This window comes from Chrysemys picta, chromosome 2, assembly GCF_011386835.1.
Source record: "Chrysemys picta bellii isolate R12L10 chromosome 2, ASM1138683v2, whole genome shotgun sequence".
Lineage (NCBI taxonomy): Eukaryota > Metazoa > Chordata > Testudines > Emydidae > Chrysemys > Chrysemys picta.
The window spans coordinates 256,907,573-256,933,783 of record NC_088792.1 but is presented as its reverse complement, the minus strand read 5'-3'; the positions used below and the strand labels follow the sequence as shown (position 1 = coordinate 256,933,783).

General features: G+C 37.2%; 1 protein-coding gene across 15 annotated transcripts in view; it reads right to left on the bottom strand.

The window, feature by feature from the left end:
* Nucleotides 1-941: 941 nt before the first annotated feature.
* ZFPM2 (zinc finger protein, FOG family member 2) overlaps nucleotides 942-26,211 on the bottom strand; it is a 440,553-nt gene continuing 415,283 nt past the window's right edge. For 11 of the 15 annotated variants that reach the window (XM_024105210.3, XM_065586006.1, XM_065586007.1 and 8 more), the window contains 3 exons: nucleotides 11,753-11,959; nucleotides 8,682-8,906; nucleotides 942-4,418 (listed from right to left, as the gene is read on the bottom strand). In XM_024105210.3, coding sequence (XP_023960978.2) covers nucleotides 1,927-4,418; nucleotides 8,682-8,906; nucleotides 11,753-11,959 — 2,924 coding nt within the window. In that variant the 3' untranslated portion in view covers nucleotides 942-1,926. The remainder of the gene's footprint in view (nucleotides 4,419-8,681; nucleotides 8,907-11,752; nucleotides 11,960-26,211) is intronic. The other 4 variants (XM_065586012.1, XM_065586009.1, XM_065586011.1 and 1 more) reach the window with 1 other exon arrangement.

Genomic DNA, 26,211 nt, shown 5'->3' with positions numbered 1-26,211 from the left:
CAGTTCTCTTTACCTAAAACAAAAGGGTTAACCTCCAGTAACACAATATTTGTGCATGAAGCTGAAATGAGGAAGGGTGCTGAAATTAGCATAAATACAGATTGTAAAATTCTTGAGCCTTCGTTTTGAAAATTGCATATGCTCAAGATGCAGCCCAGATTGGTGCTTTGTGAATGTGCACAAGCCAGATATGCAGGAATTAAAGAATAAAATGTTTTCAGATTCTACGTAGCTATTCAGTGTAAATATCATTCCTTTTTGTGTTTGACTAGGTGTTTGTACTTAGCTGATGAGGGAACTAAACTAAACTAACTAAAATTGTTTATTTGATTTGTTCATGTGAAGGGTCTTACAAATTTGTAAGTTTAAAAAAATGCACCAATCGTTCATTTTTTTCACATTAAATCTGTCTGAAACAGTGGGTAGGAGACTGCATAGTTGGGAACTGAGGATATTAACTCTTCCTTCACCCCTTTGATATTTAATAGCATATGTCAACTCTTGATTAGCATGTATTATTTATTAATCTAGATTAAACATATTTTTTAAAATAAAAGATTAGCCACTATAAAGGCAATTACTATTCATTTGAAAAATACTGCTCTTTTGTTTCTTAAAGATCACTGGTGAGATTAAAAGATACAGGGTGATATCCTCAGCTGGTATAAACCAGCGTAGTTCCATTGGCTTCAGCAGTCGACATACAGCCCTTGTTCTTCAATGAAGTATGTCTTCCTTGATTCCAATTAAAGAAATATCCTGCATATAATAGGCCTCAGCCTGCTCATTTTCTGCTTTTAAATTGTTTTCAGCGATAGTTACTTCAAGTGCAGAGTGTAAGATGTTGCCTGTCCCCAACTGCTCACTTAATTTTTTTTGATATCTACACCCTTTTCAAACAGAGCAAAACAAAACAAAAAAAAATTACTGCCAAACATCTCCAATGATCTGGAATTTTATTCCATCCATATACATGCATAGTAACAACATTTGTTGAGAAATTATTTCTATCAGAAGTAGAACATTATCTTTGTGATCACCAGTTGCAGTATTGCTACGCTTATATTTAAATATATCTTATATATGAATTAGATTCATACTTGCAGCATTGAGTTTAGGGTTTCATTTTAGACTGTGCCTTTCAAAAGATAAAACTGATTGATATGACTTCATTACTTACAATACTGCTTCCAGTAATTTTGTTCATTCTTATAAAGTATTGCATTTAACAGCAAAGTTTTAAAAATTGAGACAGAGATGCATCAGCGAAAGAAAATACAAGTACTATACAAGAAAAAAATTGCCATCTTCATTTAACGTACGTTTCAGATTAAGAAAGTGGACAGAAACATACTGCTACATACAAATGCAAAGCCTAATGACTAAGGTACTGTATCTGCTAAAATATAAAGTGCAAACTGAGCCCAATTGTTCAAAAAATTGAAATTTTAAGGCGAACTTTACAGCATAGTTGAAACTTTTTTGCAAGTTATATTTTAGCATATACGTATATCTGCAACAGCATATAAGAAAAAAATCAGGATACACAAGTGCTTTTGAAGCTATTTCTAAAATGCTTTTCTGTATTGTTTGTGACTATTTTTTTTTAAATCTACTATACAGTGCAAACCATATGTGCTACACAATAACTATACAATAACATTACAAATGACTTTAATATAAAGTTTTTAAATAAAAAATAACATAACTACAGCTATGAATACTGCTGGTAAAATAAATTAATATTTTTGAAAATGGCACCAATAATACACTTTACTAATGGACTGTAATGAAATTACACCTTGAAGTCTCTTCAACTCAGCAATAATGAATTATCTCCTGATTGTCCAGATGTAATTCAAACAGCTTTTTTTAGACTGTATGGAACAATATACTAAACACAGGTACCAAAGGTGACCGATTGTTTCATTTGACATGTTCCGCTGCATGTGACGAGCAATAAAACTTCTTGTGAGTTATAAAGTTTGAAAGGTTGTTGAACTGGATGTCACACAGTCGGCAATATTTCCCACTGGTTGGGGCTTGGGTGGAACCATTCACACCTTTTGCTATACTAGACAACTGTTCCTCCGCTGTAGGAATAGCTGGAGAGACATTTTCGTTTGTAGCTAAAGGATTCTCAGAAATCCAAGAGGGAGACTTGTGCCCATCTTCATGTTGAGGATTCTGGGAAATGTTCTCTTGTTGTTGGTTTGTTGCAGGCCTTTCCTCCTGTTTTAGTCCACCATTAACTATTACCATGCCTCTGTTTTTTGGCAATAATGGAAGAGACTCTTTCTTCTGCACAGCACACCCGTTTGAAGGTATCTGGCCTTTAGGAGATTCACCTTCTGTATTTGTGCTTTGATCTAAATCAGTGTTATGAATGACAAGAGAACCAGAAATGTAATCACTTGGCTTTATTCCATAATATGGAGAAAGCTGATCTGCTCCTTTAGCTTTCTTTATTGCTCCAGGGTAAAGGCATTGTGGAAGAAACAAATGTTTGTTTTCTTCTTTTGTAGCAATAAGCTGGGCTGCTTCACTAAAGACTTTAAGTCCTTGAAGAGTTGCTAAGTGTGTAGAAAACAAGTTTCCATTGGGAGAAGACTGTTTCGAGTTTCCATTTTTCTCACATTTGATTATGCTTCTTTCATAACTGACATCAGGACTGTTTCGTTCACTTTCTGGGTTTTGAAATACTTTGCTCTCAAGCTGTCCCATGTCATTACGCTGATGTGCAGTGACAGGGCAAAAATTTTGCTTATGGGCAAGATAGTTCTCTACCTTGTTAAAACTGATCTTGCAAACTGTGCACTCATGGTAGTCTAGCAGCCTTTTTGGAGAGGTGGATGTCCTGTCTGACTGTGATAAACATTTTTTGCTGAGATCTATGGGTACATCCATCTCCAAGCAAGAAACTGTGGAGTGTGGAGTGTCACACTTTGAAACTGGAATACATTTGTTAATGGACAACGACGTTTCTAGATGCTTTGAGACTATTCCTGGAAAGATATCACACCGAGGATGATAACATTCTCCAAGACCGTCTGTTGATTCTTGAGTGGATGTGCAAGGGTTGCCAAGATTAGCCACTTCAAGAAACCGTTGTTGAACCAGCTGTGGCCTTTGCTCCTGCTCTGGTAGGCACATCTCATACATCTTCCTTCGTTTACGTGTACGCATTGTTCTCTGCATAGCAGGCACTTTGCTGGAAGCAGATCTCTTCAGTGGAGGATCGTGGCGTGTGGCACAATAATACTGTTTGTGGACCATGTATGTTTCATGTCTGCTGAAAGTAATATTGCAAGCTTCACATGTGGTTTTGTTGGGATCACTTTCTCCTTCTACTAAAGGAGCATTGGGGTTCTTCACATCAGCAGGTTTTCCATTCATTTTCTCATCATTGCTGGTTGCAGCTGAAAGCTTCTTAGTCTGTGCCGAAAAGTCTTTTTCATGACCTTTACTATTTGGCCCAATCAAATCTAAGACAGTAGAGGAGTTGATGCAAGACGTCTGAAGAAGTTGATTCTCTGCATCGGAAGTGTGAGGAGCAGTATTCAGAATGTTTATAGAACTTTGGCCATTATTGGGACTTACAGCCTCAGGTATTTTTTCAGAAATGCTGGAAAAATCTGGTGACTTTGCCATCTGCTGCCATCGGCTGCTGCAGTAATGCTTTTTATGTACCAAGTAGTTGTCCAAATTGTTGAATGTTATGTTACACTCAAAGCAAGTAGCCCCTTTTGGCATCAATGGACTGTAAATTACAGGAGGATAACTGCTACTGCCATGCCTCAGTCTTCGATGGACCAGTTCAGACATTTTGGCTAAGATCTCTGAAGCCTGAGGAACCACTGTGATGTCCTGGGGAAAAGCAAACTGAGAGAGAAAAGGTCCCATAGGAAAAGAAGGGCCAATATTAGGCTGAACTGGGGAGGAGGCAAGTCTTGGGCTAGATGGTTCAGATTTTATTTTAGTGTATGAAAAACTTTGTTTATTTGTTGTAGGCTGTGTTTCTGGCCTCTGGGCTGGAAGGAAAAGTGGAGTCTTTTTTTCACATTTGTCAAGCTCAGTGTCCGAACTTGCATCCTTAGTCTGCATGGACTTTTGGCTCTGGGGAACTTCATTTCTGTTCAAAAGGTCTGTTGCTGGCTGTAGAGCTTCATCAGTACCACCTGGAGAGTGCTCAATGTCACTTTCTCTCTGCAGCTTGTTGCCAGAGACATGTAGCTCTTGGTGCTGCAGTAGCTCCCTCTGAGTTTGGAACCCAAAATGGCAGTGATTGCATCTAAAGGCAGCTTGAGTGAGATGTGAAAACAGGTGCTGATGAAAGTTAATCACTGAGTCTGCAGTGTAGTTACAAACTGTGCATTTCAGACTAGCACCAGGCAGGAGAAATTCTTCCATTTTCACTCCTATGGAAAAGATAAATAATATACAACAAGTTAGGGTAACTGCTTTCCCCTCATGCAGTATACCATGAAAAGCAATCACATGGAGAATATAAACATCATGAGAACAACTCATTTTCCTCTGGTGAAAATGTTTTGTAAGTATTGGTAATGCTTAAATCAATTCAAAATCTCTTTCCAACCAATTGCTATAAGAGGTTTCCAAAGTGATCAACTGTGACTACATATGCCATGAACTGGCTCATTTCCAATATTGAGTTCAGCCTGGATTCAGAATTTCAGATATGAAGCAGAGAGCCCTCCAATTAATAAAGGGAAGACGAGAGTAGGGGAAGAATAAAAATAGATCAGGCTCTCTCTAAATGGAAATGCCAAACTAACCCATTCCAGTTTTTAGAAATAGCAATTTCCACTTGGAAAAAACATGTTGTTCCCCATAAATCAATAAGCATTGGGGTCCAATGTTCTACACAAGAATATTCAGTAGGGGCCGGAGAAATCAAAAAGTTCAGAAGTATGTTCACTTTTCTCTGATCACAGGAGCATATCAAGGCAATATGCCTGAGATCCAGTCCTCAAGCTCAGCGGGGGCCTATAAAAAGTACTGAAACAGAGGCAGCGTGGCAGACAGCACATTTCCAATAATCTCCATTCCTGTTGGCCAGCGCCTGCTTGGCTGAGATGAATTGCCTCTATGGGAAAGAAGATCCAGGGCTCTGGAATGGGAACTCAGTGGGAGGAGGACTGAAAGGATGAGTCCACTGTGAGGAAGGAGGAGGGCTGGCCTAGGAGGAAAAAATGTCAATGAAGAAAGTACTCTTTTACACCACCTATACTTAATAGTAGCATGCAGTTATTGCAGGTAAGGAGTAAGGCTACGATTTCAGAATGGAAATGTTTAGTAAATTTCGGGGCAGAGGTGCGAGAAAAAACAGCAGAAAGATCACCAAACAATGCAATTTTCACTACATCAGAGTATGCTGAGGGTGTTCAAAGATCAGGTCCAGGAGAGCCAGGGGGGTTGAAGAGTAAGCCCACCCACACTCATCCTCAATGGCAGCTGCTGTCCGGTGGGGCTAGGCCTGGCTCCCCACTCTGGGGGTTGCAATCAGGTCCAGGAGGTTGTGGAGCCACTCATGTTTGGCCCATCCATCCCTCTATGGATGGAGATGGAAGGGTGGATGGGACACACCATTCAGTTTGGGGGCAAGGCCACTCAGTCTGGGGGGCCTAAACAAATATGTTTTTACAGCCATTTCATGGACTTTATTAAAATTCACAATTTCTGTATCCACCATGACAAAATCATAGCCCTACCAATGAGACATATTTTTCTTAGATATAAACTCACCAGAGCTCTTCCTATCAAGTACAGTGTAAGAACAGAAGCAAATTCAAACCCTACCCACAATCTGTGCAGAGAATGAGAGTGTGTTTCAGGGTGTACTCAAGCTATAAATGCTTGCAGAACATAATTAAGGCCAGAGTTCTGTGCTGGAAGAACAATAATGGCCTATATTGTCTAAAGAGGAGTCCAGGGCTTCTACGAGTTTAATAAAGAAACATTTGGAAGGAAAAATATCTGTGTTTGATTTAGATTTAAAACATTATATATATGTGCACACCACATGGTCAGTTAAACTGGGTTTACAGCTGCTTTGTGACACGGGAGCAGTGCAGAGCGGTGAGTGTCATGGTGAAACTAGATCAAGCTGTGAAAACTCATACTTTCAGACCCACAGGACCCTGCTTCAATCCCTAGTGCTGGTCAAAGTGCCCTGTGGCCATCACATAAGGGGGGTTGTCTAGGATATGACCTGCAGTGGGCCTCATATGCTTGGGATAGGGTGACCAGACAGCAAGTGTGAAAAATCGGGATGGGGTGGGGGGTAATAGTAGCCTATATAAGAAAAAGACCCCAAAACTGGGATTGTCCCTATAAAATCAGGACATCTGGTCACCCTAGCTTGGAATGACCTGCCCAAGGAAGTATGTAACCCACTGATTAGTGTGTGTTCTATGCCCCCCTATGTGCTGATCCATAGAGGATGTGGGTCTGTTATAGCACCCAGCTAGAGCACAGTTCTTTAGCACTGTTTTGCCCCTGGTTCAGTTCATGATGTCCACCAGCATGGCAGCTGTCACACAGGAAAACGTGACAGCCATTACATTTTCAGAAGAAGTTCATGCAGATTTTGCAACATTATATTTAGAACCTGTTTACAAGCAGGAATAGTATTCAATGCACTGAGATTATCCCCCAGTGTCAAGTATCAGAGGGGTAGCCGTGTTAGTCTGAATCTGTAAAAAGCAACAGAGGGTCCTGTGGCACCTTTGAGACTAACAGAAGTACTGGGAGCATAAGCTTTCGTGGGTAAGAACCTCACTTCTTCAGATGCCAGTGCTTTCACAATGCACAATGGTACAGTATCTAACTTCTATCGCACTAGAATTAGGTAGAAGGCACCTTACTTTACTGTCTGATCAATGGGGTCTAATCCTCCAAACACATGTGAGTAACTATTATACATGTAAATAGTCCCACTGAGTTGAAAAGGAAGGTTTTGACTTTTAACAGATTATTCAGGCCAAAAGAATTTCTCTAGTCTATCCACAATTTCTTATACACAAATAAAAATGCTATTATGGCATATGAGTTAATTTAGCAGAAGGTAATACATTTCTAAATAATCTTTGTGGAGAATTTGTGATATGTAGCTGAATTTCTATGGATTTAAGGGGGGGAATAGTCTCCACAAAAAAAGACCATTAACAGAATGCTAAACATTGCTTGGTTCTGCATTCAAACATCAGGCAGTGCCACAGGTAAGTTTGCACACCTTTAACTGTGTCCTGTTATATGTATTCAGTATGAAATAGTCTTTAACTACAGGATAACATATTAATTCTGAATTAATACAATATAATATAGTACATTTTTTCCTGAAGCCTAAGAAACACATTTGTAACACATATTTTTGCATCCTTCTATACTTACACTAATTGTTGTCAAAATGATACAATGTAATAACTTAGGGTTAGACCAATAAAAGGGACTTAGATGCCTAACTGGCACTTTAGTTTCCTAGGACCAAATTTAGATCCACAAAAACACTGCTCAGATGCTGCCTAATCCTGAGCACCTACATTTCTACTGTGTATAAAATACTTAAATATGCGTTGGAGCAGGGACTGGAACTTGGGTCTCCCAGGGGCATGCCCTAACCACTGGCTTATAGAGTCATTTTCTCTCTGACCTAATGAATACAGACACTCCCCGAGTGAAGGTCCTGCCGCCGAAGTGCTGCCGAAGACCCAGAGCGCTGCCCCCTCAGTAAAAGTGCCGCAGCAGGTGGCGTAAGTTCCAACAGTGGAACTCTTTGTCCTGTAACAGATCCGCAGGAGAGAGACCTTCTCCTGCAAATCTTGGATGGCATTCAATTGCCATGGTACATTGGGCTGGAGCTCCCTCGTGTAAAAATATAAAATATACATAAGCTCTCCCTAACTCCTACTTACCCAACAAGGTCCACAGAGACTTCTGGAGAATGCTTGCCTCTTCCCAGACATACCTCAGCACATATTTCACTCTAAAGCCAAGTTAACTGCTTAGGCCTGACAATGCAGACTTCCTCATCTGCAAACTTTGCATGCCTAGTGGAAACTTCAGTGTGGAAGGTTCTGTGCATTTACAGCTTGTGATTTTTCAATAATCTGATCAAATCAAAGCTAAATTTCAACAGAACACTCAGAGATACTTGATATAGGTCTAAATCTATGCCAAATTTCAGCTTTCTAATGAATAGGAAGTAATATTTCCATTTTATAAACAAGGAAACTGAATTCAGAGGTTGTGATATGGTTCAAGACTACAGTGGGAGTCAGCATTGGATCTGGAATAAGATATAGGAGTGCCTAATGCCCATCCTATACTCTAAATGACCAAACCTCTCAATGGACAAAGCTTTACACCTTTGTTTAAATATCTGAGAGACTCTACACCATTAAATGACCAACTGTTTGGATTTATGTAAATGCATAAGTAGGTCAGATAAATGATTAAATAAATTACACAGATAAACAGATTATATGTGAGAGGTGCATGGACTATATAATACAGTTCAGAAATGACTGATTTCTTAGCAGTATCTACTTCCAGTGCTTGATTGTACTGCTTACATTTAGAGATTCATTGAAAAAGATAACGTTTATAGTGGTTAATGTTTAAGGACTAGTTACATCTACAGGGGGATACATTGCACTTACCACTGTGAGAATTTAGGTGCATTTCCAGAGCTCTTGCATTAGAAAAACTTTTGGTGCACTGTGGAAAGGGGCAGACACTGGATATCTGATGAGCACTATCTTCATTCTCCTCTGACAGCTGAGCTCCCTCTCTTTGCCTCCCACTGCAGTAGTACATGAGATGGGCCTGCAAATTCCGCTCACTTCGATACCAAATGCCACAGGATTTGCAAGGGAATATATCTTCTACAAGCAAATATAACCAGATGCAGGTTAGCCACAGTGCATTCAGCATCAACAAGTAACATGGAAGGCTTAAATCCTTTAACTTTTCCATTAAAGAAACAACTTAATAAAATGTTGGCAAGGCAGTCACAGGTTTCATACAATGTCATTTGCAAGGACAAGGGAAAACATGTGTTTGTTTGTTTTATAGGCCAAAATAAACTAATAAAATAACCAATTAATATAAAACACTGACCTAAGTTTTTAGGACACCAAATTTTTTTTAAACTAAAATAGAATTCATAGTTTGTGGCAGAAATGCAGTCTCAACTGTATTATAGTACCATGAAAATATTTAATCAGAGATGTTCTCCGATCACGTGGACCCTGATCCTGCAAAGCCTTACACATCTGCTTAATTTTAGGCATGTGCATAAGTTTTTGCAGAATTGGGGCTTTGGATTCTTTAAATTAAGACTGGATGTATTTCTAAAAAATATGTTCTAGTTCAGCCACAAGTATATTGGGCTCCAGGCAGGTATCACTGGGGAAAATTCTATTGCCTGTGATAGCCAGGAGGTCAGACTAGATGATCATAATGGTCTCTTTGGGGCCTAAAATCTAAGAATGTAGTAATTACTGTAACTGAAAATCTCATGCTTTCTTTGTTCCTTGGATTCTTGTCATTACTAATGTTGGGAGTTAAATTTTGTAATATGCTATGACCTCTAATTGTAGGTTGATCCTTAATATTCCACTTTCTGAAACAGGACAAAAAGTTAAAATGTTTAAGTTTTCTGTGAATGGAAATTCCAAAAAAAAAATTGATTCAGAAATATCAGAATGCTTCATTTAGACATTTTTGATCAAAACAAACCATCTAGACATTTCCCTATTGCCCTATGGGAGTTATAGTTCCAGCACTCATTCCCCCCATGGGGTAGGCTCTTTGACCTGACTACATCTCCTATAAATACATGTAGAGTATGGTATTATAGGAGATGTAGTCTCCTATAATGTGATTCCCATGATGCACCATATAGAGGAAATGCACTATGAAAGATGTCATCTACTATGGAGCCCAGCCCAAAAGAGAGACTGGGGAATGCAACTACAACTGCCATTATGCAATGCACCAGAAATAAATGCAGTTCAATTTTTTAAACTAATTTGAAACAAAACATTTTAGTTCAATTCAAATGAAATATTCTGATATTGGTTGAACTAATCTGAAACAAAATATGTCATTTACATTTTCCTGATGGAAAGTCTAAATTTTTCATTAAAATCAAAATTTTCCTGCTGAAAATTTTAATTTTGTATCAGAGTGGTAGCCGTGTTAGTCTGTATCCACAAAAAAAAAAAAAAAAAGGGAGTCCGATGGCACCTTGAAGACGAACAGATTTATTTGGGCATAAGCTTTCGTGGGTAAAAAACCCACTTCTTCAGTTGCATGGAGTGAAAATGACAGATACAGGCATACATATATATTGGCACATGAACAGAAGGGAGTTTCCTTACAAATGGAGAACCAATGTTGAAGGCCAATTTAGTGAGGGTGGATATGGTCCACTCCCAATAATTGATGAGGAGGTGTTTTTTTTTTAATTTTGTGTAATCTGCACAAAAACATTCTGACAGAAAATTCCCAACCACCCTGTTAGCATTAATAACAATAATGCCAGCTGACTAAAGCCCATTTCCAGAAGGCAGATGAACCTGTTTTGTGTTTCCTTATATTTCAGCTTGATATTGCTGTCACTACTATCTCTCCATTGGGTACTGGTATATTTTAAGTTATTTCTTTTAACAGCACATTCACAGTAAATGTGACCAGTACAATTCTTTGCACAAAAATAAACAACAAACTAGAAAAAATAAAGCTATTGACAAAGACATTTATAGTCATCCAGCATTGAACCTGGTGGGATTACTCAAAGAGTAGGTATTACTCAACATGAATAAGGGCTGAATCTGGACCTATATGATTCTAGTGAATCCAAACCTTGAATACTGTGTAGAGTTCTGGTCACTTAATTATTGCAAACTATTTATAAGCTACAAGAAGCACAGGGAAGTGCTACAATAGAGGAATGGAAGGACTAAGTGATGAGGAAAGATTAAAAGAGCCAAATATATATCACACGGTTAAGTGACGACTAAGGAGGAATATGATATCAGCTACCAATTTTTTGAAAGATGTCAACAGCAAGGAAGGCGAGCAATTAGGATTGGAGTCTTAATAGCAGTAATTGGGTGAACTTAATAAACAGAATATTTAGGCTGAATGCTCTGATTCAAGAAGTTGTATGCAGTGTTGCTGTAACCTGTTGGTCCTAGAATATTAGAGAGACAAGGTGGATGTCTCTGATTCAAGAAAGCACTCAGCACCTGCTTAAGTCCTTCCCTATTCAGCATGTGATTATGTCCCTTTAATGTCAATGGGATTTAAACACAGGCGTAAGAATCTTTCTTGAATACCGATGCGTTCATGAATTGGGGCTAATACAATGAAAATTCCTGACAATGGCCTCTATTGCATTTTGAAACAGTCAAACAGAAGCTATTTCTATTGCTTGAGAAATGGAAAACTAGCGTGGATAAACATTAGAATATGTATTGTGAAGACCAAGTCTGCATTGACTGAAAGAGGATGGACCAGGTGAATTAACAGGTCTTTTTATCTCTATTTTTATGATTTTCTAATTCTGCAAACAGATTTACAGAGCTTCTGTCTGAGGGAGGGCCAAACACTATCCTGTACAGCTACCATCCCAATTTTCTACATCTATTTTTGCTCTGTTAAAAAAAAAAAACATAACAAAAAACAAAACCAAACAAGCTATGGTACAATATTATTCACTTACTGTTGACAATAGCTGTAGGCAAAATAGATGCCATAGCAGCTTGTTGAGGGAGCAGTTGTATTGAGTCCAGCAGACGTGCAGGATACATCCCTTCTGTAAGAGTCATCTGACTGGCAGCTTGTAGCCTTGAGTCAAAATCCACAACAAAGGCAATTAGCTCTTCACCCTCAGAGATGGTCTTAGTTGTGGTACACCAAAGTTGGCCACCTATATGAAAAATAAAAACAGAAAGATTTAATGGGGAACATAAATCAGCAGAAGAACTTCAAACATAGGTACGGTGTCTTTATACCCTTTTCTAACTGGATTACTTGTGGGGAGGAGGCAGAAGACTCTTGCTTTTTAAAGTTCCATTTCTATTTCTGGAAGAATTTTCAAAATACTGTTAAGGAAGTCATGATAAAAATATATGCATATATCCTACAATCAATTCAACTAAAGAACAATCACACTAATTCTCTCTTTTGTGTCCTAAGAGACTGACATTACCAGAACTCAGATACAAGCAAAACTATTTTAACTGGCACTTTTCCAATCATTATATTTTTACTTCACTTCCTGCATATTTTTTTCATACCATAGTTTCAGTTTTATTCCAAGCGCCTCAGCCACAGCAGAATAATAATAATAATAAAAAAAAACAAAACCAAAAGCTGCAAAGAAGAAATCAAATTTCCTCATAAGGTCATTTCCCTCCTCCCTTATGTTTGCTACCATCTTTCTCTGAAAAATATTTTCTTATGTAATATTTTTCATAACATGACTGTTTTATCTCTGCTTACATTGACTGAACTTCCTGAAGAGAAGATATGCCAAAGATCTGTTTCATAAAGGCTTATTCAAATAAAGGTTTGTTTAAAAGGGGAGGAAGGGGGAAACTTTCATCAAACAGTAAGATACACTATAGCTCTGTCCTGCAAATGTCACGTGTAGTGCATTAAAAAGAAAATTAACTATGCAAGTACATCTACTAATGTATTTGAATGTGATAGTGAATGCTCATTTATTTAACATGTTTAGACAGGCAAAGCACTTATATTGTGTTATCTACACTCTCAGGCCTAGATACATATCCAGTATAGTTATGCCTGAAATAATGTTGCATACTTTATATGTTATAAAGCTTTTGTTCCCCAAGGTTTTGTATATATAGCAAAAGCTATATGTTGTATTCATTAGGCAAGCAAAACTGTACTCATTTTGATAAGTAATATTGCTGTGTTTATCTTTCAGCATAACTGCCTTTTCAACTGCACTTCATTTTTTTCCCCTCAAAGAGATTATAGTTTTAAAACAACTTGTTGCAAAAATCTGGTGGAGGAGATAACAACAGTGTATGATATGCCACAGCTAAATGGAAGAATTAAGACATTGTTTTAGAGAAATCTTGGACAATTAATTAAACCAGTCTATTAGCTTTCAAAGATGAGCAAACAAAACAGCATCAGTGACAATGTGTTTCAGTGGAAAAAATAAAGCTGAGCTTCCAGACCTCAAAGTGGTATAAAAGTTTCAAAGCAGAAAAGTTTCTTTGCATTCACCCTTTGGTATTACAGCAGTTGAAGGTAGCTATGAGGTTTACAAACAATTTATTGTAACAGGACCAATGTAGTGTAAGGTTCACTGCTTTCCAGAATTAGGGCATGCAAAGATGCAGCTCTCACCAATTTCCTTTTGAGAATAAGGAGATGAAAAGTGAAGACAGCAATACAACTATAGCTACAACTCCAGAATCCTAATAACCCACCAGGAATTTGAACACTAAACATTGGATTAGTGTCTCACACTGGTGTAAATCCACTGAAGCCACTGGAGTTACACCAGTACAAAACCAGTGTGAGAAGAGAATCAGACTAATGGATGTTTAATCAGCCACTTAGATGTAACAACTTTGAGCTACATGACTTTAGTTTGAGGCTCTGTAACCAGCTACACTATTTTACCTAAAGACACATACATAACTTAGTTGTGTGAGTGGAGGGCGGAGTTCCTTTTATTGTGTCACACTTCTGTTTTATTCTTATTTATATATGAAACTTGCAGTGTAACAATAATACAATGTATTGTTATACAGTTTTATAAGAACACTGTAGTATAAGGGCTTGTGCTGTAGTCTTATAATGCGATACATTTTGTATTAAAAAGAAAATTGAAATGTGCCACAATAAAAACACCACCTTTCTTTCCCCAGCAACAATACTGACATGCTGATCTAAAGCCCACTGAGGTTAATAGATAGACTCCCACTGATTTAAATGTGCTTTGGAGTATGCCCTTCAGGCCAAATTGTGAACTCTTTATTCACATTGGTGACCAGTGACTCACTCGAATAATCCCATTGATGCCAAGGGTGACCAATCTGCCCCCAACTGATTTGATCATTAGATCAAAAGGAAAAGGCAGCATAGCTTACTGAGTCACTTGGGTAACGTTTGTTTCAATGAATCTGAGCTATATATCAGAATGCTACAAGACAACACTGAGCCAGATCCGGAGCTGGTGCAAATTGACATAGCCCCTTAAAGTCAATGGAGCTAAGCCAGTTTGCACCAGCTGAGGTTCTGACCTGGAGGCTGCCCAATGGAATGGAAAGTACAATTCCATAGCTGTTCTAAAATGATAGCTACAAAATCAGCCAAACAAAACGGAGTTAACATACATTATCTAGGCATCAAATCCAAGATCAACAAAAAAACTATCAACAGATATTGCTTAAGCGTTTATCCCCACTCCTTATTAGCTTACATTTGAATAAAAATATAATTAACTAGTTATGCAAAGAATTAGAAACGTTTATTTAATCAGAGAAAGTTGGGCAAGTGGAATAATATCATTGTGCGAACTAGAGCAAAAAATTACATTCCAACTGCATTGGCATGATTTCTTTATCAAATTGCATCACACACTGAATCATCTATCTGATACCTTCATAGCTTCCACCAAATGGAAAGATTATTTTTTGGATCTTCTTCGTCTGTCTCTTACAATGCAAACATAAGTAACTCTTTTGCTACTTAAAAATAAAACAAATTAAAACAACTTCAGGTTTTATGGAAAGGAAAAAGATGTCCCTGAAAAACTGTGGACTTACTGTTCTTTGTAATGTTTATGATCAAGATTCTTGTGCAAACAGATCTGGTTCCTAACAGGAAGCTTATAAATCATACTCATAATTGCTGTCAAAACTGCAGTGAAGTGTACTGCAAGTTTTGATAATAAAGAATAGAGTCACAGTTCAAACTTGATTACATTTTGGAAATTCATGCTGCTCTTACAAGAATCAGTGGCCTTAAATATCTTCTTCTCCTGCCAAATTTTTCACTTGCACTTTTTATTATTTATGAAATCAGTGTCTGCACAATGTCATGCAGACCTCTGTTGATAAAGTCTAATTAAGATTAAGACAAGCCTTTTGGAAAGGATCCCATCATTAGCAAACATGATAAACACAAAAATACTCCCTACTTGTCAACCAGGAGCAATTCAGTAACCTAACAGTATTATCTGTTGCTAGGCTACAGAGCTGACAAAGCTTCAATTATATTGTACGGCCATACCTATAGAGTACTGTATAAGCAAAATGTATCTAATATAAAAGCGTTTAACTTCATCCACACTATCTGCAATTCATGGCTTCTTTCAATGGCAAAAATCAGGTTAATAATTACATACCCTGCTGCAAAAATCTTCGCGATGAGTTATGTTTGCAGAATTTTTTTCTAATTTATCTGTATGATTGATAGACATTTGCTTTGTAAAAATAATAAAATGCAAGCAATGAGTAGTTGTAAACCACTAGCAGAACTACATCTGGGCTCATCAAAATATGGAACCAAGCTTAGTATAAAAATATATATAGTAAATTGAACCAATTAAATCACATCCAGATGTGGTAATACTCTGCCTTCAGTATGTAGACCGGGAGCACTGAGAAATAGATATGTATACTACTATAAAACTTTATTTTATGTAAGACACACATCTAGGTATATAATAGAAAGTTGCTTGATTTTTCAATAGCCTCTTCATTTTCTCTCCCTATAAAAAGGAAGTTGATTTTGAGATTTTATAAATAATTCAGCCTTTATTTACTTTCTTTTGTATCAGTGATTTTCTCTGAAGGGGAGCTTTAAAGTGAAGGGGCTATATGGGTGGCATTGATTTTTAAGCAGAGTTCCCCATTGACTTAAAATGGGTGAAGCTCTGCTTAAAATTCAATAGCAGCATTTGCCCTCTGATTAGTAACTTTGTTGTTTTTATTAGAACTGGCTTTTAGCAGGTTGCTAAAAATAGTTTCACTTCCCTCTTAAAGCAAGGCAATGGCTAAATGCAATGCAAGAACATTTTAACTGAATCATATAGACACAAGCACTACCATGATGGTAGTGCAGCAATCTTCCTCCATATATGAAAAGGAATACACGCATTACAAATGGACAGCCAGTCCTGCCATTGTTTAGTCTTTTTATCCAAAGTATTAATCAAAACTTGGTCTGCCTCACCTTTTGAATCTGGATTTTTGATTGTATATCTTAGGTACAAGGTTAGAAAATAAATAATTGCCATTGAAACCAGTCTTTATACTTAAACAGGCTCAGAATACAAACCTATTGTGCCAGTGAGTCTAAAGTATTGTTTTGGCTGCCTATATTTTGTGCTTAGTGTTTTTGACTGTGTTATTGCAACAGCATAAGAGGCCATTTCCTGTATACATACGTTTTTACAAAGTAGGGTCGGAAGACTATCAGAAGTCATTTAATCAACAGCTTGTATTAGTCTATGGACCATAATGACTTCCAGGCACAATCAACTGAATTAAACCTCCCCCTTCTCTGATTGAAATGGTCCTATTTTACAAAAGGACATTTTTTGTTAACAGCCTTGGGGAAAAAATAAGTTTGTTTATTTTATATCATCTTTGCTTTGTGTTTTATTTCAAGCATTTGACGGAAATTTGCAAATCCATAACAGGACACAATCATCACATTAGTTTTTCTTCCCCCCATGGGGTTGTGACTGTTCAGAATAATTTCCTATACTGATGAATGCCCCCATTTCAGTACGGCACAAGTTACTGCCCAGATCTCTAATTTTCGACATTAACAGAGTACTTATATCAATATGGAGCCACGTTGTTTAATAAAAATTATAATGAATTCAAATCCAATACTGTTGAAATTCTTGACAGTAGAGTAGTGCAAGGAATAGAACTTATAAATTATGTGTGCCCCTTCTTTGAAAAATGCTTTGGAGGTTTCTTTGTGCACTGGCAAATACAGTAGGAATATGAGGTATTGTGTGGATCCTCCTGCACAGCACCTGATAAAAGAATAAAGAGCTGTGACATATTCTTAAAACAATAGAGGAATTAAAGAGAAACAATGGGCCAGCTGCTTCATTAATACAATCAAAAGAGAGCCCAGCACAGAGGAGTCCAGATAATTAAGCACTACTCTTTTAGACCTCCTTTCTATAATAAAATTGCTTAAAAATTATTAACTACTTCATAGTTGTTAGATAGATCTATGTACTTGTTTATTTAGGTTGATTAATGCCTTTTCAGTATTCTCTAATATGCCAACTCATGGTTTATACAAGTTTTTGAATAAAATAATGTAAGCATAACTGATATGGATCTGTAGTGTATACAGCAATAAATCAAAAGCATTTTGTGAACAGTCTTTTCTGTTGATAAATAATTCTCAACATTTTAAACTTGTATGCACAAACTAAATACTTTGCAGAACACTTTTGCCATCTAAGTATTTTAATGCCAGGATTCCAAACATCTCTTTAGAGAGCATCTCAACAGCCCGGCATGCAAATTTGGACTTCTCTAACAATTATAACAATGTTTACAATGCTAAATTAAAATTAATGAGATGATTTCCTAGGATGTTGTATAATTTTTCCTTGTTTACCGATCAAAGGAGATTGTCAAATGATACTCACTCTCTAATTTTAACTGGCATATTATAACTCTGCAGTGTATTGACTGCAGAAATTGTAAAACCTATTATATTATATAATGTTAAAACAATAAGTGTAAGAGCAAGCCCTCACATTCCCTGGGAGAAATGTAGTGCATTTGGCTCAGAATAAAGTGTGAAACTTGCTTTTTTTTTTTTAATTCCTGGATGCTACAAAATAAAGAAACAATAATGCATTATATTATGCAATGCAATAGAAGACTCACTCAACTAAACACTGGACAGCTTTGAAAGGGATGATTCCAAGATGATTGAGTTTTAAGAAATACGATGCCAGATTGGAAATAAAGAAGAAATATACCTCTTAAGAGAATAAGGGCCTGCTCCTTAATCCAAATGAATGTGAGTTTTGATACTGACTTCAGTACCAAGGACTGATCCCTTAGGAATATGATAAAGGAGTAAATGTTTTTATTTGAATATAGTGCATTTCATAAAAAATTGTCACCTATTATATAGTTTATTTACTCAATATAGCTTTTAAAATATCTCTTCAGTCCTAGCAGAAAAAAGAATCAAAAGTGAAGCTTTCTATGCTGAAACACTTTCAATGAGGTAGATGTTCTTTCCTGTATGCAGCGTGACCACCGTTTAAAGAATAGTTACAAAATTTCAGTAGCTCTCTTTCATTAATACTGCAATACTGAGCTACTGAACCCCAACTAAACTGCATGTTTCTAAAGCAGAACTGGTATATCTAGCAGTGAGATTTGACCTCTCATTTTACCCTTGCTGTCAGCTTCTTTTTTTTATGCATTTGAGGATTTGTATTTGTTTCTTTCAAAGAAATCCCAGAATTAAAACAATGTAAAATTCCATTAGATACAGAGGTAAACTACATCAATGTTCAGAAAATATTCACAGGAAAATAATGTGGTAATTTTATTTGTGCCTCCTACCCCCCGATTGAGCTGTCACAGCTTATTTACCACAGGGGGAGACAGTTAAACCCATATCCTTAGAAGTTGTGTGCATTTAAGAGGCTTATTTATTTCTTCGGGGACCCTTGTTCAAATCCTGAGCTAATCAGAGTGAATACATATCTTTCTATTAGATGGCTGTAAAAAGTCTTAGGTGCAATCAGTTCCTGGTGGACGACAGTCCACAGCATAAAACTATTAAATATTTGGCACAAATGGCAATACTTACTTAAAAGGCCTGAATGAAACTGAAAACTGAAATATCCTCCGATATCACCAGAAGTTGGGTCTGCTGCTAGGGGTTGAAACTGAAGTGCTGTCACAAATGCTAAACCTGTTATATTTCCGTAATTCAGCATAAACGCTAACCAATGAGCTGAAGGAATTCTTTTACAAGTACTGCGACTATTTCTTTTCTCAAGGCATTACTTTTTGTCCCTATTACTTTATATTTGGGGATACACCTTCTTTACCCCTTTAATGGAGCATCAATTGGATATTAAAAAAGGAATATATCAATATTCATGAGCTAGAAATCATAGAATCATAGGACTGGAAGGGACCTCCATAGGTCATCTAGTCCATCCCCTGCACTGAAACAGGGCTAAGTATTATCTAGAAAATCAAGAAAGAACAGTGAACGATGTAATACGGCCCTGCCATGTGCATTAACACCCCTCCTCCCCAATCATGAAGCCCAGACTTTGGGGGCACACTGCCTCGGCACCTTTTGACGCCTTACAGCAACAAGTGGACTGCAGCCCTTCACAGAATTTCCCAGGAGAAGAAGCCATTTAAGATTATCATAGGAACGAGACTCAGCTGCCGTTGTCAGCAACAACAGGGTTCAGGGAGAGAGGATTAGCTGATGAGCCCCACTATACTAGAGGTAGGGCTTAAGGTGCACATGTTTCCAGAATCCCTGCTTCCCTGCCAGCAGTGCCATAACATGGCCCTTTTGTAGCCTTAGGAAGCTGACAATGATGCCAGCAGTTCTGGACGTGATGCACTGTTTTGTGGAGCTGGGAGACTGCTAGTGGGAGGAGATTTGGAAAAGACCGATAAGGAGGTTAGAGAGTGGGCATGCCCTGGTGACACATTCACAACACTGCACTGCAGGGAAATCAGAGCACATCCTATTACTTTTCAAAGGACTTTCTCCACTCTTGCACCTGACACCTGTAGGGATCTGCCATTGCCCCTTGGACAGATGTAAAGTGAATGAGGCAGGTACTTAAGGAGGAGGAGGAAGGTTTATGTAGAGGGAGAAGGCCCATCACCTTAGGAAGTTGCGAGGATAGTTTGTATTTTTTTAAATAATGTTAAGTAGAGGGGCAGCTGGGAAAGTCTTCTATGGAATGGGGAAAACAAAGAGACACAAACAAATAAATAATAGGCTGTGGGGTGGGTCACTTTTTCCAGAGAAGAGCAAATGACAAGGGAGCTCAGGGGACTGTGGATTAACCGGAATTTTTATAAATTTTAATAACCCCCCATTCAACATCTGGAACCATTAAGTTGTATACACTGTAACCATGTAAACACGTGCTTTTATTACTTGACTTCCCTCCTCCTCCTGTTTGTTACACTTATTTATTGAATCTTTTCTTTAATGAGGTCCCAATCCTAAAATGAGTGTTGCACGGAGTTCACTTCAAGATCAGGGCTGTAAATTGATGGGATTGCTCACAGTGCGTAAATTTAAACATATGCATAAGTCTTTTTAGGGTTGTGGACTGAGTTTACAAATTCCTCAAAGCAGGAGCTGTGGTTCCTCTAGATCTGTATAGTGCCTTCCATTATAGCTTCCTCATCCTGACTGAGGACTTTAGGCACTCCCATAACATAGATAACAATAATGAAATAGAACCAGTTTTCCTAAAAAAGATTACAGTGACTTCTGCTCCTATTTACAGGATGTAAGAGGCACTGTAAGAACCATAAAGACAAAGGAGGCTCCTCTTTATGGATTTACATCATGGGGAAAATTTTGCTCCCACTGAAGTCACTGGGTGATTTTCCTTTGACTGCAATGGGAGCAGGATCATATGACATTCCAGTGGTTAATTTCTAAAAAGACAGCTAAGTGAAAAGATATTTGTAAGGAGACTTGGGTCAAATTTGTTCCCAAATTTAATTCTTATAAAATATTCTTTTGCAAAATTGTAGAATATTAAAAATCTTCCCTTTAAAAAAAAATTCCAAGACTTAAAAACAAAATACTCCCAAAACAAATAAGCATTCCCGAGCTGTGTCTGAAATGCAAACGCTGTAGTATTGGTCTGTGCATGAAAACTTGGAAGTGCGAAGGACTACAAAATGATGAAAAACAAACATGAAAATGACTACTTTATTTTCATTGTGCAATCTGTGCGAAATGCCAAAAATAAACAAGTACCATAAACTGTGAACAGTATGTTATTTCCCACCTAATAATCTGGGGCATTATTAGTAATGTAGGGCCAAAACGAGTGAAGTAAACAGGAACAAGATTGAACTCATTAGGTTCAAAAATATTTTTTAAATGATTTTTAATCAGACAGTATCCCTTGAAAATTATGATTCAGAGACAAATTAAATAAATTAATGCACACTAATATTGATTAGCTATTAGACAGGATTCTGCACTGGGTGATTTTTTTACAAATAGGTTTTATAACAAATACCAGTTTACTGAGTATCATACAGGTGCACAGAAGCTGCCAATCTGACTGACTGCATGGTCAGCATGATTTCTAAATGACCAGGGAAGAAATGACTGTATACCCCAAAGGCAAGCTGTCAAAATTGAGGCTGCAGCTGATAAACTGATTATAAAGCTGCTTAAGACTTTGCTTGTAAACAAAAGCATTTATCAACTAATAATTTGCAATAAACTGATGTAACTCCCAGCTGAGCCCCAAACTGTAATTGTCTTTACCATCTGCCTATTAAAATACCATTCTTCATCACTATACAGGAACAGAAGGGAGAAAATCTCCAACTACTACATAACTTGCATGCTTATAAATAATCTGTGAGCATTCCACACTTTCATTATTGCTGCGGGGTTTTGTACACTTAATTTCCGTCTTTCAGTGCTTAGGAGTGCTCCTAAATTGGCAAAAAAAAAGTAATAAATACTGCCTGCTGCTAAAGAAAAAGAATTATATAAGTTCATCATACTCTGCTGTTCCTTAATTTTTTCTCTTTTTGCCACTCCATAGGAATTTCCTGATGGATGCCCCCTCAAGCACAACCTTGCAAATGAAACTCTCAACTCCTTTTCAGCTTGTCACTTTCCATTACCTTTCTTTCTTATACATTCATTTCTTCAAGTGGTGCATTTGCTTCAATAGGGCGTCAGTTAAAACATGTTGGTTCCCTGTGGTGCGGTTTGCAAGGGTTTGTGGGATCCTGCAGGGACTGTGTAGAACTACAGAGACAGTTTGAAGAGCATTTTGCAGGCCCCATGGTGCGACTTCCTGAAAACTGAGTGAGTTTGCCCCACAATTTCTTCCAGCTCTTTGCACTCTTAATCCTGAGAAAAGTTGCAGACTTTCAGTGAATTTCAGAATTGACAGAATCAGATGTTCTAATGCTAGATGAGTGGTCCTTTTGTTAGATGCCTAAAATATTCAATCGTGTTAGAGGGAGAAACCAGGACAAGTGATAATTTGCAGAGAATGACAACTCTCAAGATGCTTCCACATTAAAAATTGAATTTGACAGACAATCATACCATGATTTAGTGCCATCCACATGACCAAATATTTCTCCAACCTGCAACATGGACCACCCAAAGTTATAAATGCAAAATTATGACAATGAACTACAATTTGTTCAAAAATTGAGGCTTCTTTAGAGGTTTCTACTGGGAAAGCATAGCTGGTTTCACAGCATTTTTTATTTTGTATGAACTTTCCAGCCCCAAACTGAAATAATCTGTTCAGTAGGGGTCTGATAGGCTCTTCAGTCTAGTAGAGAAAGCTATAACACAATCATGGCTGGAAGCTGAAGCTAGAGAAATTCAGACTGGGAATAAGGCGTGAGGGTAATTAACCAGCGGAACAATTTACCAAGGGTCATTGTGGATTCTCCATCACTGACAATTTTTAAATCAACCATGAGCAATTCAAAAAATGTTTTGCTAAAAGATATGATCTAGGAATTATTTTGGGGAAGTTCTATGGTATTATATAGGAAGTCGGACTAGATAATCACAGTGGTCCCTTCTTGCCTTGGAATCTATGAATCTATGAACCTGCTCCCTCTTATGTGAATGGGAAAACATCTTATTGACTTCAATGGGTGCAAAACAGGGACTTGAAAAAAGGAATAAAAAGATGCCTAATCTGATGATAACCTCATAGGGATGATATTTGATCATTTTTACTACTCCTACTGCTCATAGTGTACAACTAGGCAATTGCCAAGCACAAGAGAATGCACTCTTCCCAAAGAGCTCAGTATCTAAGGACTTGATCCTGCACACACACATGCATGTAACTTTGCACATTTAACCAGTCCCACTGAACCGTGGGACTACTCACATGCATTATTCACACTTTTATGTGTTTTCAGGATTGATGCCTAAAAGACAAAGAATCAGATACCTATGCATGCATGGAAGTTAGGGAAAAGGGCACGACATACAAGTAAGTAAAGAGGTCACATGATGATAGGACAAGACTTGACAGTGCAAAGTATAGCTAGCGTCATAACTTTTGTTTGTATTTTCTGTATATTGTGAGGACAAATGACTGCAAAGAACTCACACACTACGGTGATGAGCATAACACAAAAGCCTATAAATAAATCAATTTAATACATAATGTAAGGATTATGCACATGAGTAAGTGATGCAAGATTGGGACCATAATGATTATGGAGTTGTACATTTATGTTACAAACAATAAAAAGCTGGAAAAATCAAGGTTTAGACTGAGGATCTCTTTGATGTATGCTGCTGTATATATTTTTAAAGTAAAATCAATTAGGGATGGAGTAGCCTAACCTAAATAGTAACTTTGAATTTCTAGAGTTTGTCATTTTAAAAACTTGAAATTAAGGGGAATCTTGTCTGGATAATCAATGAAGGGTTTGACCCTTATGATATTTAGACCTTGGTTTTGTATTTCATTTTCTGTTTACTTAAAAATTCCAGAGAACTGTGCATTTTATTTATTCAAAGGTATTATATATAAGTACAATATTTTAATATGTATGTTTTTATATTAAATATATATATTTATATATATAAAATGAGATGAGAATTGATCCAATTGTATGTTGGCAATTTGGTGATGAAGTATTCTAATGTTTTCAAACAGAAATTAATTATTTGATAGACAAGCATATTTGTATGAATGTTTTTCAAATGTGTGCTCTTATTTTACCTAATGGATCATTAAAGATTTTTGAATATATATGAATTTAGGCAAATTTTTGAATACAGTTCTTTGAGTAGATATATATTATTTCTAAATTTAAATTATTCTTCCTTTTTCTTTTAAAAACACCACCAAAGAAATTGAATAAGTAATTTATGGGCTTATTTTCCTGCCAAATGTAATTATTTTTTTAAAATTCAGTTATTTTAATGCCATATGAATAATGGTTAAAAGAGATTATCTGAAACCAATACAATAATTTTTTCGTACCTTTAAAAACATTTAAAAAAAAATTGGTAGAATAAGTTAATTGCTAGGTCAATTTTTTCATACCAAATAAATTCCCAGAAGCAGATTTTTAAAGCAGTTCTCAGACTACATCAGAATAAGAGCCTGTCACAGGAATGTTATAACACCCTTCACTATAATGTTTGCTCTTCTTGTTGGCAATCATTTTAGGGTGACCAGACAGCAACTGTGAAAAATCGGGACGGGGGTGGGGGGTAATAGGCTTCTATATAAGAAAAAGCCTCAAATATCGGGACTGTCCCTATAAAATCGGGACATCTGGTCACCCTAAATCATTTGCATATACTCCCAGTTCAGTAATGACTTCTAGTGGTCAGTTCCTGAGGAATGTCAGTTAGTAACAAGAAGGCCACTGGAAAAATACACAGATTGCCAGCAGATGGCACTCTGTGCATAGCATGAACACTTTTCTGGTGGGGAGGGAAGAAAAGAAAGCTATTATTTATTTAATTTTACCCTGCTTTGAACATTTTACATTGTTGCACCAAGGGTAATAAAACTGGGAGATTTCAGGCAGTTTGATTGAACACTCTGTTCAATCAATTTTACCCTGCTTTGAACATATAACCCTTTATATGCTATACCCTCATGCTTGATGCTTGTCTAGTACCTTTTAACAATTGGGTCATATTTTTGTGTCGTAACAACGAAGCAGAAGGATTCGCACTATCTGACCTAAAGGTATAGGATGCTAAAGTGCTAAAGAGTCATAGGTGCACTAGTAAGTTGTATAAGAGAGTTACATCTCACTGCTTAGATACCACAGTTAGGGACTTATTGGAAATACCTTAAATAAACAGACACAGATCTATGTCTAAAGAAGATTATAAGTGCACTGGAACAAATCTAAACGAACAAACAAATTATCAGAAAGAAGCATAAAACAAAAATATTGTAATTTGAAATGTTATTGGTTCATTTAAAGGGACAGTCAGGGAAAATCTCCCTTGTCCTTCAAGAGGTCATGTCACTAATTCTTTAAAGCTGAACCACCCCCCTAGTAGCACATTCATGCAACATTTGTCTTTCTCAGATACATAAATATTCTAACAAATATAAATAAATTAGGAAACTGAATTGCCTAGTTGACATGGAGTTTGTTAAACTTGAATTTTCAGAGAAATGATAGAGCACCGTATGTAAAAAGTTTCTGAAAACTTTAGTTGTCACAACAGTGTTACAGAGAGTTCTGTGATGGACATCAAAGCTGTCAGGAAAGTAAATGTTTATTTCTACACAAAAAAATTGGGCTATAATATCTAACCAGTCAAACATGACCAGGTAATGGACCAGTATCCATGTCAGAAAAGTGGTGATCAGGGAGTAACTATTGTGCCCTTCCTGATCCTGTGTCTTTCAAACCCCATAGGCTCAGAAGGTGAGCTGTGGAACATGTTAAGCTATGGAAAGGCAATCCAGTATCAGGCTTTTAGGTCAATGGCTACCAATGTGTTTTAATGCAGATCCCCTTATTTAACTGCAGCACCTAGGCACTCGTCTCTGCTAAAAGTCACTCCATTACAAAGCTACCTATCTAAACTAACTAGGGAACTTATGCAGCACCAACCACTCACTACCGTTTATGTAGCTGAGCTGTTGCTGGGGGCACGGCAGGTTAACATATTTCTGTTAATAATAAATATTAACATTGATAATACGGGCCCCATGTATAATGCCAAGACCTGTATAGAGAGGGCCTTTTGAAAACAAATCAACTGCCTTAGCAATAGCATTCCTCCTCTTCTCTTGGTCTCCATGGAGGGCTACCTGTTGATCTAGAGAGCTGTGTGAGACCAGGGGGTGATTAGTACGCAGGCCAGAGCAGCAGTAGATAAACACACCATCAAGCCACTGATCCATGGAGGTTT